Raw genomic sequence first — 15,878 nt, forward strand, 5'->3', positions numbered from 1 at the left:
AGACTTTACCACCCCACTGACAATATTAGACAAATCATCGAGACAGAAAATTAACAAAGATATTTAGGACCTGAACTCAGTGGTGAATAAAATGGACCTGATAGACATATACTGAACTCTCCACCCCAAAACAACAGAAAGTACATTCTTCTCATTGCCATATGGCACATACTCTAAAATTGATCACATAATCAGAAGTAAAACACTCCTCAGCAAATGCAGAAGAACTGAAATCAAAATAAACAATCTCTTGGACCACAGCACAATCAAATTAGAAAACAAGACTAAGAAATTCACTCTAAATCGCACGATTAAATGGAAGTTGAATAATTTGCTCCTGAATGACTTTTGGGTAAATAATAAAATAAAGGCAAACATCAAAAAGTTTTTTGAAACTAATGAGAAGAAAAGATACAACATATCAGAATCTTTGGGACACAGCTATGGCAGTGTTAAGAGGGAAATTTATAGCACTAAACACCCACATCAAAAAATTAGAAAGATCTCAATTTAACAACCTAACGTCACTACTAAAAGGACTAGAGAACCAAAAGCAAACCAATCCCAAAGGTAGCAGAACACAACAAATAACCAAAATCAGAACTGAATCAAAGGAGACTGAGACCCAAAAAGCCATAAAAAGATTAACAAATCCAGGAGCTGTTTATTTTTAAATTAATAAAATAGGCCACTAGCTAGACTAATAAAGGAGAAAAGAGGAAAGATTCAAATATATACAATCAAAAATGACAAAAGGAATATTACCACTGACCCCATGGAAATACAAGTAACCATCAGAGAATCCTATGAGCACCTCTATGCACACAAACTAGAAAATCTAGAAGAGATGGATAAATTCCTGGACACGTACACCCTCCCAAGACTGAACTAGAAAAAAGTTGGATCCTTGAACAGACCAGTAATTAGTTGGAAATTGAGTCTGTACCATACAGCCTAAAAAAAAAAAAAAGCCCAGGACAAGACAGATTCATGGCTGAATTCTACTAGATGTACAAAGAAGAGCTGGTACCATTCCTGCAGAAACTATTCCAAATAATTGAGGAGAAAGGATTCCTCCCTAACTCATTGTATGAGGCCAGCATCACCCTGATATCAAAACCTGGCAGGGACACATACCAAAACAACAACAACAACAACAACAACAACGACAACAACAAAAACTTCAGGCCAATATCCTTGATCAACATAGATGCAAAAATCCTTAACAGAATACTGGCAAACCAGATCCAGCAACACGTCAAAAAGCTTACTCAACACAATCAACTAGGCTTTACTTCTCGGATGCAAAGTTGTTTCAACATGTGCAAATCAATAAATGTAGTTCATCATATAAACAGAACTAAAGACAAGAACCACATGATTATCTTGACAGATGTGGAAAAGGCTTTTGATAAAATTCAACAACCTTTCATGTTAAAAATCTCTCAATATACTAGGTATTGAAATAACATACGTCAAAATAATAAGAGACATCTTTGAAAAACCCACAGCAAACATCATACTGAATGGACGAAAGCTGGAAACATTCACCTTGAAAACCGGCACAAGACAAGAACTCTCTCTCTCACCACTCTTATTAGACACATCAGAAAAGAAAACTATAGGCTAATATCTATGATGAATATTGATGAAAAATCCCCCCAAAATACTAGCAAGCTGAATTCAACAATACAACAGAAAGAGCTTTCATCATGACCAAGTTGGATTTATCCCTGGGATGTGAGGATGGTTCAACATATGCAAATCAATCACCTTGATACATCATATCAACAGAATGAAGGATAAAACTATATGATCATTTGAATTGGTGCTGAAAAAGCATTTGATAAAGTTCAATATCCCTTCATGATAAAAACCCTCACAAAAACTGGGGATAAAAGAAACATACTTCAACATAATAAAAGCCATGTATGAGAGACCCACAGCTAGTATCATACTGAATGGAGAAAAACAGAAATACTTTCCTCTAAGATCTGGAACGTGACAAGGATGCCCACTTTCACCACTGTTATTCAACATAGTACTGGATGTCCTAGCTAGAGAAATCAAACAAGAGAAAGCTATAAAGGGCATCCAAATTGGAAAAGAAAAGGTCAAAGTATTCTTGTTTGCTGATGACATTATCTTATATTTGCAAAAACCCAAAGACTCCACGAGAAAACTATTAGAACTGATAAATTCAGTAAACTTACGGGATACAAAATCACCATGCAAAAATCAGTAGCATTTCTATATGCCAACAGTGAGCAATGTGAAAAAGAAATTTTAAAAGTTATTCCATTTACAATAGCCACACATAAAATCAATACCAAGGAATTAACTTAACCAAATAAGTGAAAGATCTCTATAATAAAAACTGTAAAACACTGATGAAGGAAATTGAAGAAGACAACAAAAAAATGAAAAGATATTCCATGCTCATGGATTGAAATAATGAATATTGTTCAAATGTACATACTACCCCAAATAATCTACAGATTCAATGCAATCCCTATCAAGACACCAATGACATTCTTCACAGAAATGGAGAAAATGATCCTAAAATTTATATGGAACCACAAAAGATCAGAACAGCCAAAGATATCCTAAGGAAAAGGACAAACCTGGAGGAATCACATTACCTGACTCCAAATTATATACTACAGAGCTAGAGTAACCAAAACAACATGGTACTGGCATATAAACAGACACATACACCAATGCAACAGAATAGAGAACCCAAACACAAATCCACACACCTACAGAGAACTCATTTTTGACAAAGGTGGCAAGAACATACACTGGGGAAAAGACAGTCTTTTCAATAAGTGGTGCTAAGAAAACTAGATATCTATAGGCAGAAGAATGAAACCATACCCTATCTCTCACTATATACAAAAATCAAATCAAAATGGATTAAATACTTAAATCTAAGACCTCAAACTATGGAACTACTACAAGAAAACTTTGGGAAAACTCTCCAGGACATTGGACTGGGCAAACATTTCTTGAGTAATACCCAACAAGCACAGGAAACCAAAGCAAAAACAAACAAATGGGATCACGTATAGTTAAAAAGCTTCTGCAAAGCAAAGAAAACAATCAACACAGCGAAGAGACAACATGAAGAATGGATTTGCCAACTATCCATCTGAGAAGGGATTAATAACCAAAAGATATAATGAGCCCAAGAAACTGCATAGGAAAAAAAATCTAATAATCAGATTAAAATGGGCAAAAGATCTGAATAGACATGTCTCAAAAGAAGACATACAAATGACAAACATGCATACGAAAAGATGCTCAACATCACTGATCACCAGAGAAATGTAAATCAAAACTACAGTAAAGTATCATCTCACCTCAATTAAAATGGCCTATATCCAAAAGACAGGCAATGAAGAAATGCTAGCGAGGATGTGGAGAAAAGGGAACCCTTGTACACTGTTGGTGGGAATGTAAATTAGTACAACCACTATGGAGAGCAGTTTGCAGGTTCCTCAGAAAAGAAAAAATTGAGATGCCATATGATCCAGCAACCCCACTGTTATGTATGTACCGAAAAGAAAGGAAATCAGTAAAGCTAAGAGACATCTGCATTCCTATGCTTGTTGCAGCACTGTTTACAATAGCTAAGATTTGGAAGCAACCTAAGTGTCTATCAACAGATGAATGAATAAAGAAAACATGGTACATATATACAACGGAGTAATATTCAGCCACAAGAAAGAATGAGATCCACTCATTTGCAGCAACATGGGTGGAACTGGAGATAACTATGTTACGTGAAATGAGCCAGGCACAGAAAGACAAACATCATGTGTTCTCACTTATTTGTGGGATCTAAAAACGAAAGCAGTTGAACTCATAGCATAGACAGTAGAAAGATGGTTACCAGAGGCTGGAAAAGTAGTGGGGTGTTGGGGGAGTGAGGTGGGGATTGTTAATAAGTACATAAAAAATAGAAAGAATGGATGAGACATACTATTGATAGCAAAACAGGATGACTAAAGTCAGTAACAAATTAATTGTACATTTTAAAATGACTAAAAGAGTGTAACTGGATTGCTTGTAAAACAAACGATAAACACTGGAGGGGACTGATACTGCATTCTCCATGATGTGCTTGTTTCCCATTAAATGACTTTATCAAAACATCTCATGTACCCCCTAAATATATACACCTGCTATGTACCAACAAAAAAATTTAAAAAATACATAATGAATAAACTTAAAAAAAAACCCTCAAATGTGGCATACCTTTCAGGAGTTCATAAAATACAGTGAAAGAGAGGATTCAAGCTTGATACCAGGATTAACCTCCCTAAAGTTACCCACCTTAAAGTATGAAGAAATGTGACCCTTGTGGACAACATTATTAGAGATTCATTAAAGGGTAAAAGGCTTGTGTTGCTTTTCAAAGCCCAAATAATTCAATTAAGTTTTCAGAAGTGGATGTCAATGAGCAGCAGTCTGTTTGGAAAAGAGGATATAGAAAGAGGGAGGAGAGGCTAAGGGAAGGGGAGGGGTGCTAATATCCTTATTTTATGGGAAACTGACGAAGGTGTACGCTAGAGACTGAGAGTTAAGCATATCACTTAAGGTCACTGGAGTCACCAATAGAAGAACTAAAGATCAAAAGGTATAAAAATTGCCAGAAGGAAAGACAGGGCAGATTGAAGATAGTGTGAGTGAGTTAAATCCTCCTCTCTGGTAGAGGATGGTCACTTGATGATGTCTGAAGTTGATGAATTATTGAATTAGCAGATTAGGCATTTTCTTTAGATATAAGGAGGTAATGGTCAGAACACTGCAAACAGAAATTGTTAAAGTGGTCTACTCTGGGAAGCACAGTTGGGGAGTAGGAAGTGATGGGACCTTGAATCTTTGTTTTTTATCATAAGCTCCTTTGTACTTTCTGATCATCACTATTATATTTACCATGTGCATACATATATATTTTTAATTAAGAACAATTATTTGGAGACAGTTTTTAAAAGATGATCTGTATGGGAGGAAGTCCCAAGGTTAATCACCTTGACATTAGCAAGATTTTACCACATTGAAGGAGATTTCGTTTTACATCTATTAAACAAAGCGAAAACCTAAAATTGATCAGCAGCTCATGATACTGGAGATCAGCCAACTCACGCTTCAGTAATCCATGCATGCATCACATCACAATGGTGAATATTGGTAATATTGTTCCAGAGACATCATGGAGACATCAAAGTGTGTTCAGTAGCCTGCAGCAAAGAAGCTGAAGGAGTGTATTACCTTACAGTAAATTACCTCTCAAATGGCCCCCAAGATGTTGCTCAAAAGGATGAATAGCAGTTGACAGAAAATTCTCTCCTGTCTCAATATCCCATTTTGTTGAGATAGTGTTATTAAATCTTCTGGGTGGTTTCCTTGAGTACAGAAAATGCCATGCTTTCATGTGTTAATTAATGTGCGAGACCCTGAGCCTCCAGAAAATAACTAACTGGATCATTAAAAGGTCCTATGGTTGGGACTAGTACAGAGAAGCTCAATGAGAGTGTGAGCTAAGCGAGTTCAGGCCAGAGAACCCAGAGGATCAGACTCCCTCTGTACTGACACTTTGCTCCTGGTTAGAGAGAAAATTCCAGGCTGCCTGGAGCACCAGAAAGACAAGACACTGGACCTTCAAAAACCAGCTGAACAAGCACATCCCCAGGACAGAGGGCAATAAGATTAATAAGGAGTCTCTTGTATTGGGCATTGAATGCATGCCAGGCACTGTGAAAAACATTTACCATACATTATCACTTGTTATCCTTATAAATATCCCTTTGTACAGATGGGGACTCCAAAGCTAAGATGGAAAAAAGGGGGGTAAAGTACCTTGACCAAAGTAAGCACAACTCTTAAGTCATGGCCTGGGGTGTATCTGTAGGTATACTGTTATAAAATCAGTTTTGTGAACTGCCTAAAATTATAACAAAGAAGGGCATGAGTTAAGGCTTCCAGCGTGTGTTAGAAGGTGAATTGGTTCTCAGAGAGAAAAATATCTGGAATGCTATGCAAAAACCATCAGTCAATACAGCCCTTTGGCTTGGTTTCTAAGCAGAGCTGGGGCAAAACTGCTTGTTACAAAGGAAATTTGTAAGATGCTTAATTAGGGTTTCTGAAATTCAAACTCTGAGCACACACTGAGGCTCAAGAATGGTTAAGTGTTTTGCTCTGAAATTCAGCCTACTAGTCAATCTGACTCCAAGGCCCATCTCCTTTTGTTTGCACCAAAATGACAACAAACCTGCTTTTCTCGCCTGGTAATAGCACATTTTGGAAATCCCCTTAAATCAGCTTATATAGATATAACTCATACTTGTTAATGGTTGCATAATAATCCTCAGAATGGCTGCACTGCCAATGGATCAGTCACTCCTCACCTGATGCATACTTGCTTTGTGCCCTGATTTGCCCAATATGAGTGTTTCTGTGATAAACATACTTGTACATATTTCATCACCTCCTGGGGTTCTTATTTCTCCAGGACTGACTACCATTCCATCCCTGCCCCATATACAAATCTGTCTCCGTCAACTCTTCACTTTATAAGGACCCAAAGGACCATTTGCTAAATTTGTTGTATTGACTCAGGACAACTTAGTAATCATTGTTATCGTTTATTAAACAACAGGGCCACATTCAAACGCTTTCCAATTCTCTCTAAATAACAGCCTAACGCTGACGTTTTTGTTGGCCTGTATCTCATAATTATTTTTATTTAGAGGAATTTGGTAGTGGCGGGGTTGGGGTGGGAGGTGGTGTGTGGACGGTGTGAATTGACAGAAACAATTTCCCTACACCAAAATACAGGTATGTTTTCATTCTCTATGCCCCTAAACACCCTCCCTGCAGCTATGCAACGAGCAATTCACGGGAAGAGGCTTCTTTACATAGACCCCTGTTTTTGGTGTTTTGATTTACTTTTGTGTGTAGAGTTGATCTGTCCCTCTTCCCATTGGTGTCCTCCCCCCTCACCCAACCCTAGTCCTCTTCCTTCTTCCTTCTTTTCTTCTCTTCTCCTCTGCTCTCTGAACTGCATCCCCACTCCTTCTGATTTCTCCCTCCTGAAAGGAAAAAGGAGATGGGCCACATGAAATAGCAGAGCAGTGCCTACCCCACTCTTCGAAGTTCTCTGCATCCGAACCTCTCTCTCTTTTGAAAGCTCCACTGAGAAATGATCAGAGAGTGAAGTCCAAAGCCAAGCACACAAAGTCGTTGTTGTCCCATTTTAAACCAACTCCCATGCACGTACAGCTAGGAGCATTGAGAGCAGAGTCTGAGTGTGGACATTGAGGCTGGTGATGAAAAGCCTTGGCGAGAAGTTTGGACATGTTTGGACATGCAAGGCCTTAGAGAGGAGTCCTGTTCACTGTCCAGTCCTTCTGAATCTATTTTGCTGGCTTGTGCTCCCCACCCAACTTCTAAGTGTCAGAGTATCTCAGGGAGTAGCCCTGCACCTTCTTCTCCTGGCTATACTCTCTCTAGGTGATCCTACTCAGTTTTGTGGCTTTAGACCCTAACTGTGTCCTGTTGTCTCAACAATTCTGTTTCTCCAGCCTCTATGGATGACAAGCAGACCTCAGTAACTAAACCTGTGCAAATAGGAGCTCTTGACACACACCCCCATCTGTCTTTCTCCCTTCTCCAAATCTACCATGCCCACCCACTCTCTGTCTTTCCTATGACCGTACATAGACCTCTGAGATTGCCTCTAATCCACTCACAAGCGTTGTCTCTTCCACTTCCAAAATACCATGTGAATCCACGCACTAGTCTCCACATTGATGCTTCCAGTCTGGGCCAAGCCCCTGCTGCCTCTGGACTGGACTACTGCAAGAGCCTCCTAACTGGTCTCCCTGCTTTCCTTTGTGCCCTGCCCACTTGTGATACTGCCCACACAGAGCAGCTAGAGAGAAACCACTGAATGGGCATTAGATTATGCTACTACCTGCTTCAATCCTTTCTCTGGCTCTCCTGAGCTCTCTGAAGAAGAACCAGACTCTTCATCATGGCACCACCCACCACTGCGCCTTCCTCCCTTTCCTTCCTCTATCCCCTCTCACACTGGGCTCCATGCAACATTGGCATCCTTTCTGCCCCCACCCCCACCCCCAGCAGCCTCTCTTTTCTGCCACAGGGCCAGGGGAATTGCCCTTCCCTCTGCTGGGCAGGTTTCCCCCCTGGTTCCTTGAAAGACTGGTGGCTTATCATTGTCCTCAGAAAGGCCTTCCCTGAGCTTCATGTCTCCCGTTTTGCCACTTTTCCGGGGTTCTAGGCAATATGTACCAAATCATCTTGTTTATGTCCCTGAGAGCATTCATAGCAACCTTTAACTGTTTTCATATTCCCTGATCTGTCTATTGTCTGTCTCCCCACTAGAAAATAAGCTCCCTGAGTTCAGGGACGGTCTGGCCGGCAGAATACTTGGTACATAGAAGGCCCTCCAGGAATATTCGTTGAATCACTGAATAAATAAAATCAACAGCACTTCCTCCCACGGGAAAGGAAACTTCCCCTCCCTCCATTGAGGCTCCACAGGGCTCTTTATTTTTGCCCCTGTCACAGTGTGTAGTGGTCAGAACACATTCCATTTGCAGGTGGCAGAAACTGACCACAACGTAACTTTAAAAATAAAGAATAAAAAGGAGATGGAAACTCGACTCCATGGAAGCCCCTGAGAAAGGACTTGGGGAGCAGTCCCTGCTGTGTCCTTGTCACTTTGGTAGCCCTGCTCCTGTTGCTAGAGGTTCAGGATCCTAGGAATTGTTTTCAGGTTTGGGGATTTGCTAGCCATAGCATGACTTCCCTGAACTTCCTTCTCCTGCTGTTTCACTGATTTCTGTTGGCCCTGTGTACTGGAAGGCAACGCCAGAGACAGAGATCTTGCTGAGTCCTGGTCCTCGACTTGGTCTTCCTTGTCATTTCTGTTTCCTAACAATGGGCCGAGAAGCTCTTCTCATCCTCGCCACATCCCCTGCCCCTCTGCGAGCATGGCTTCCCCCTTGGCCTCTGCCTTCTCAGGTCCCTCTTGGACACCAACCTGGAAATGGTGAGGCACAGCTTCATCTTCTTCCTGCCTGCAAGCAACCTAGACCCCCAGGAGATGGCTCTTAACAGCGGTGACAGTGATCACCTTGGTCAGGCATGCGCTGTACAGCAGGCTTTTCCTAGGTCTCTGTCCCTTGCCTTTGCCGGCACTAGCCCTGCCTAGAGGCAGAGAGCTGGACTTTGCAAGCTGGAGAGGTACATGTCTGTGTATCTGCTTCTCAGCCACCTTGGGATGCTTTCCAGCCAGCGACGAAGAGTTCTCACTGCCTCGCACCCCACAGTGACTCAGTCACTTCCTCAGGTTCACGGTTGTTCTATCATGTATGACTGCCAAGATCCAGCCATCACTGCAACCACAGAAAACAGCTTTACTTACCCAAAGAAGGCAGAGGAGGAGAGGATGAGAGAATACGTGCTGGGCAGGTGAAATTCTATGGCCACCATCGTCCAATCACATAGCACTTACAGTCCTCTGCTGACACTTCTGTTCTCTGTGGGGGCAGACTGAGCTTTAGCAGAGTGAAGGCATCCTGAGGGAAGGCACTATGGTTTTCTCTTTTTAAACATCTGGCCCCACTGGCTCGTGGTAAACGTGAGACCCCTATTTATGGAATGAAAAGGAATAGAGGGAAGGATTGTTCAGACTCTTTTTGAATTGGTCACATCTGACTTTCTTCCTTGTGTTCTGTCAGCCCTGTCTTGGTTTTGTACGTGCGTGTACATGTAAATGTGCACTTATACATGCACATTGATGTTTAATTTGTACTCATTCTAAAGTTCTCATCATACTGCTTCCCTCCTTGAACATGCTGAGTGGTCCCCGTGACCTTGGGTATACAGTCGAAGCACCTTAGCTTGATTCTCAGGGCCCCACACCTTCCAGCCCTGTCTGCTACCATGTGCTCTTGGAGACCATGAGCTCTGTCCCTGCCAGATTATTAGGCATGGCCAGAAGCGACCAAGCATGTGCTCTCATGACAAAGGGCCTTGGGCACAGACTGATCCCTCTGCCTGGAGTGCCTTCCTTCCTGCCTTGACATGGTGGACTGCTCCTCATGTTTCAGAGCCCACCTCGGTGGTTCTGTCTTTGGTGCAGCCTCACCTAATTGCTACTAAGAAGAGTTAGTGGCTGGTCCTCCTCTCTGGAGGAAGTGGGACTGTAGCTTCTGTTACACTCAACTCTCATGGTTGCTCCCTTGTCTATACCCCCAGCATTTGGCTCTGTGTGGCCTCTCTGCTCTCACTACACACACACTGCTCACCTCTTCTCACCCTGCTCCACACCTCCAACACATCAACACTCCCTGCTCACTTACCACATTGCGGGCCCCTTAGCCCCCAGCACCAAGTACCTGATAAGCTTTCCATAAATATTAGATGGTGAACTGGGACCAGGCACTTCATTCTAGAGAGAGAGCTCAGGTTTTGTTTTGGTTTACCCTTTGAACCTGAATATGTACTTCTTGGTCCAGGTTGGGAACCTCAGCGCCTTGAGAGCAGAGCCAAGAATAAACAAGCGCCTGGCTCTGGACCAGGCCCTGTTCCCAGTCCTGGGTTTGGCTTTCCTCACCTTATCATTGAGGACAGTACTAGAGACAGGGTGCTCTTGATTCCCCCACTTCCAGACTGCATGTACTGAGGCCTTGAGTGTATTCTCAAGGCCACCCCACCCTCTCCTGCAAGGTACTTGATTTAACCATTTAAACGTTCCATTATGTGGAGAGGGGATAAAAATAACGCTCCCTTCCGAATCGAACCCTTATCCCTTCGGTCTACAGCGGAGCCCTTTCCCTGGCGTCCTTTTCATAAATATCCAGGCGACCCGAGAGGCTGAGCACTCCCACTCCCGCTCCCGCTCCCGCCCCTGCTCCCGCTCCCGCTCCCGCTCCCACCCCCGTCATCTCCCACCGCCCGCAGCCCGGCAGCCCCGCAGCCCCGCAGCCCCGCAGCCCCGCAGCCCCGCAGCCCCGCAGCCCCGCAGCCCCGCAGCCCCTCAGCCCCGCAGCCCCGCAGCCCCGCAGCCCCGCAGCAGCCACAGGGGGAACCAAAGAGACAGAAGCCTTCCCAGCTGCCCGGACGACAGACGCCAACACCCCCCGCCCCCCACCACACGCCGCCTGCCCGCCCGCACCCCGCACCCTGCGCGCTAGCCCACGACCGAGCGGCGGCGGCAACAGCAGCTGGCTGCAGGCTGCGGCGACTCGCACCGGCGCGCTCCTGGCAGCACTTGCCATCCCAGGTGACTTGAACTCGCCAGTTCGGATCCCCTGCGCCAGCTCCCGCTCGCGCATCGGGTCTGTGTTCAGGCACCCACCCGCCCTCCCCCGCCTGTCCGTCCCCCAGCTCGCGGGAAGGGAGGTCGCGGCAGCGGCCCGGCGGCAGCGGCGACCGTGGCGACAGCAGCGACAGTGGCGGCGGCGGTGGCGGCAGCGGCTGCGGCGGCGGCGGAGGCTGCGGCGGCGACCGTGGCAGAGGCGGTGGCGGAGGCCTCCGTGGCGGAGGCGGAAGCAGAGGTAGAGGCTGAGGTGGAGGCCGAGGCCTCAATAGAGGAGGCAGCATCGGAGGCCACCCCGGGGGAGGCGGAGGCCGCCCGGGTGGCAACGGTGGTGGCGGTGGCGGAGGGCAGCGCGGCCGAAGCCGCCGCCGCAGCGGAGGCTGCGGGGCCCCCCTTGGGGGAGGCGGAGGCGGATGCGGATGCGGATGCGGATGCGGATGCGAAGGTGGCGGCCGAGGTGGCGGCCGAGGTGGCGGCTGCGGCGGCCGCCGCGGATGCAGATGCGGATGAGACCCTCGGGGACTGTGAGGGGAACCCAGATTTTCAGATGGCCTCCCTGTACGTGGGCGACCTGCACCCTGAGGTGACCGAGGCAATGCTGTACGAGAAGTTCAGTCCAGCTGGGCCCATCCTCTCCATCCGCATCTGCAGGGACAAGATCACCCGCCGCTCATTGGGCTACGCGTATGTCAACTACCAGCAACCGGTGGACGCCAAGCGGGCCCTGGAGACCCTGAACTTTGATGTCATAAAGGGCAGGCCAGTGCGCATCATGTGGTCCCAGAGGGACCCGTCGCTCCGCAAGAGCGGGGTGGGCAACGTCTTCATCAAGAACCTGGGCAAGACCATCGACAACAAGGCGCTGTACAACATCTTCTCGGCGTTCGGCAACATCCTCTCCTGCAAAGTGGCCTGTGACGAAAAGGGGCCCAAGGGCTACGGGTTCGTGCACTTCCAAAAGCAGGAATCTGCGGAGCGGGCCATCGATGTGATGAATGGCATGTTCCTGAACTACCGCAAAATTTTCGTCGGGAGATTCAAGTCGCATAAAGAACGAGAGGCCGAAAGGGGAGCCTGGGCCAGGCAGTCCACTAGTGCTGACGTCAAGGATTTCGAGGAAGACACCGACGAGGAGGCCACCTTGCGATGAAGACATCCCAGGAGCTAGCCAGCCAGCAGAGCCAAACCTTGGCTCACACCCGGTTTACAACCCCCCACCCCCAGCCCTCCCCCGCCAACCCACCAGCAGTGTATTTATTGTATTGAGAGTGCAGGTCTCTCTCTCCCTCTCTCCCCCTCTCTCTCCCCGCTTCCTATTTTCTCCCTCCACCTCTCCTCTCCTTCCCTTCCTCTCCCCCGCCCACCCCCACCAAGGGCGTTGTGAATAATCTTACTAATCTGTGCCATTTGTAGGTTAAAGGCTGCCTCTTCTCCCTGTGGTTTGGTTTAAAAAGCATTTTCATTCTCTCTTTGTTTACTGCACAGGTGGTACAATTTCATGGTAGAATCATCAGAAAGGAGAAGGATATCAGATGAGGGAAGAAACAAGAGAGTAATTGCTCCCCTGGTCCTACTCCCCAGAGAGAACCACTTTTACCTTTTTGGTGTGCTGCTTTTCCAGGCTCTCTTCTCTCCCTCTCTCTCCTTTGCTCACCCCCACCCCGCCTTCCCTTTTAACACACCGTTATAGAATGGTTCGTGTATGTGGTGTTTCTTAACCTGCTTTTTCAGCAACTGAAACCAAACAAAAATCAACCCATTGAACTTCTTTCCATGTTATCAACAGGCTTATGAAACGTCATCTTCAGTGCCTGCAGAGTGCTCCAGTGTATCCGTGGACCTTAACATTTCTGTAATCATTCCCGCATTGTTGGACATTCAGGTGGTGCCTAGTTCTTTCCCTGTGTTTAAGACCAACATTGCGTGCTCTGTGCTTTGATGAGTGAATCCTTCCTTGTCAAGCCAAATCTTTGCTAGCATCCCGGTGGTCTCCTTAACTGCGGACTTGCAAGATCCACATATAGACATTTTAAAGACTTTTCCTGTGTGTTGCCAAAAGGCCCCCTTCATAAGCATTGTACCGATTTGCACTCGTGCCGGCCAGCGCAGCTAGTAAAGAGTATACCCGTTTCCCCTGCATAGTCTCCTGGTCACTGTAATTGATCGTGTGTGTGCGTGCGTGCGTGTGTGCATGCGTGTGTGTGTCTTTGTGTGTGTGTCTTGGCCAGCTTGGCGGGCTGCAAAGGGTGTTTCCCTGTCCTCGGTGGTTTTGCTGCAATCAAACACTGTTTATGACCCCCTTCCCCTGTGCCCACTTCCTGTCGTTTTCCCTGTTGTCAGAAAAATAATTCAGCGTCATTGCAGGAAAAAAATAATCACGAAGCAGACAAGTTAACAGAAGAAAATTAATGTCACCAGTAATCATTTCTGATGATTACTTATACATTCCTGAAACATTTTCATCTGTATCTGCCCTGTATTTTTCATGTGATATATATGTGAAATTATTGTATATACTGTTTCAATATCTGCTTTTTCACACATAAATATATATTATAGACATAGATTTATAGATATTCTTGAACTTTCATGTCATTAAATATTCTTCTAAAATAGTTTTCATGGATGTTTAGTGCTCTAATGTGTGATTGGGCTTGATAGAGTGATAGATATATGTACATATTAGATATAGATATAGGGATATATTTGTTTTAAGTAATTATTGGACGTCTGGGTTGTTTCATTTTGTTTTCTTATGCAAGCCAAAGCTGCCAACAAGATCACAGTGCACAAACATTACATTCATGTTTATTTCCTGAACAAAAGTTAATAGTATAATTGAAGGATGAAAAGATATGGGAGGTTTAAAATCTTCTTTTTCCCTTCTTTAGTAAGTGACCATTGATAAAGATAGCACCAATTTACCCTCATAAAATATGCAGATATTGTGAGTGTACCTGGATACCTGTATAGTTTTTGAGACTTGGTATTAAATTAATTATAATTTGAGATTTTTTGTTTCTATTTGTTGTAAACATTCATCTTTATGCAGACAATAATTATCATACTAAAAGCATTTTTTAAAATATTGGTAAGGAAAAACTGAAAATCATTCTTAATTCTACCACTTGACAAAAATAGAAAAAACTTTTGAAGCATTTGAGACATATATGTAAATAACTAATACCTCCAAAAATGTAATATAGGATGTATGTTTCATTGTGGTATATTTTCAGTGTGAGAAGTCTTACTTACCATCTTTCCAAATTCTTAGTCTCCTATAATTTTATTTTTACTTAGTGTTTCATTTTACAGATGAATTATAATTTCTAAAATCCTGCCCCTCAATATATTGTTAAATGGTTATGGCTTTTCCATAACACATTTGGGGCTGAATGTTTGCTGACATCAAGAAATATTTAATTGCCTTATACCTTGCTCTCTTGCCAAATGCTTCTTCCATAAAGTTTATGCCCTCCAACAGTGTAAGAGAATGCATATTTCCTTGATCATCTTCTTAAGTTAGTATTTTTTTAAGTTATGGGAAATTATTTAGGCTTGTAGTTTAAAAAATTATTTCATTTTACAAGTGCGTTACTTTAAAAAGACATGCATATTATATATGCACAACAGCCACTTTAAAGAGATTATGCCTTTGCAGGCTTTGCCTTTTGTAAATTTTAAAACCATTATAGAATCATACTGAATATATTCTATACTAAATGTATATTCTATGTGCTCATAGCAAAAGTATTCTGTCAAAATTTCTATTTAAGTATGTTGTAAATACATCTAAAACATCCTTTGCTACTCAATATCCTCCTACAACTCACTGCCATTGTATAAGTGGATCAGAATTATTTTTAAAGTGTTTCTTCACGTTGGACTTTAAAGTAGTTTCCAAATTTTTCCCAGAAACATGAATCTGTGGTAAATAATTCTGCAGCAGCATTCTTGTATTATTTACTTAAGATAAATCCTTAAAAGGGGTGTTGAAAAGTAGAAACCTTTTAATATTCTTTAAATGTATTTTCAAGTAGCCTGAATATACCAATTTATACTTCCACTAGTACTTTAGAGAATGCCCATTTCCTGCACAAGTATCTCTTTGGATATTTTAAACTTTTTTTTTTTTTGCCAATATAATGCTATGAGGACCATATCTCACTTTTTGTTTTTCTTTATAAATTTTTTTAAAAAGTTTTGTTATTCAAATAATATAACTTCATTTTAAAAAGAAATCAAATAACATTCATAGGAAAAATAAAAATCAATAATCATTCTCCTATGCATATATAATAATTGCCAACCTTTTGGTCTATGCCATGGATCTATTTCAATAGATTTCACCTTCATCTCTCCTCCAATTTTGATAGATTTGGGTATTTGTTGTTTCTGGTGTTTCCTCATTGAAACCAAAGCTGCTAAGAATATTCTGATGCTGAAATCATTGCTTTAATTCAGTATTGTTTCCTGAGCAAACATTCTTACAAACAAACATGGACTATCCCATTGCTACTAT

General features: G+C 43.4%; 2 protein-coding genes across 14 annotated transcripts in view; one reads left to right on the forward strand and one right to left on the reverse strand.

Annotated features, from left to right (window-relative positions):
* The window catches only part of LOC100975822 (protein enabled homolog), a 57,434-nt gene extending 45,794 nt beyond the window's left edge, over positions 1 to 11,640 (reverse strand). Inside the window, exons 1-4 of one of the 12 annotated variants that reach the window (XR_008622864.2) lie at positions 11,220 to 11,352; positions 9,548 to 9,682; positions 9,074 to 9,428; positions 5,322 to 7,097 (exon numbers count right to left, since the gene is read on the reverse strand). Coding sequence is in view for 2 of the 12 variants with exons in the window: in XM_055106706.2 (XP_054962681.1) it covers positions 9,385 to 9,428; positions 9,548 to 9,682; positions 11,289 to 11,640 (531 nt within the window). In the remaining 10 variants the exon portion in view is untranslated. Of the gene's footprint in view, positions 1 to 5,321; positions 7,098 to 9,073; positions 9,429 to 9,457; positions 9,683 to 10,433; positions 11,134 to 11,212 lie in introns of those variants that run through there. The other 11 variants (XR_008955229.1, XM_055106706.2, XR_008622867.1 and 8 more) reach the window with 11 other exon arrangements.
* Positions 11,641 to 11,903: 263 nt separating this feature from the next.
* Positions 11,904 to 14,365, forward strand: LOC100976163 (polyadenylate-binding protein 1-like 2). Of its 2 annotated transcripts, XR_010111208.1 has the most exons (2): positions 11,904 to 12,960; positions 13,143 to 14,365. XR_010111208.1 is itself a non-coding variant. In XM_063601598.1 (1 exon), exon 1 carries the CDS (start codon positions 11,904 to 11,906, stop codon positions 12,504 to 12,506), a length of 603 nt encoding a protein of 200 aa, XP_063457668.1. In that variant the 3' UTR covers positions 12,507 to 14,365. The 2 variants fall into 2 exon arrangements, 1 of the variants encoding a protein (XP_063457668.1); XM_063601598.1 differs by having other exon boundaries at positions 11,904 to 14,365.
* The last annotated feature ends 1,513 nt before the right edge of the window (positions 14,366 to 15,878 follow it).

The sequence above is a fragment of the Pan paniscus genome, chromosome X (assembly GCF_029289425.2).
Source record: "Pan paniscus chromosome X, NHGRI_mPanPan1-v2.0_pri, whole genome shotgun sequence".
Classification (NCBI taxonomy): domain Eukaryota; kingdom Metazoa; phylum Chordata; class Mammalia; order Primates; family Hominidae; genus Pan; species Pan paniscus.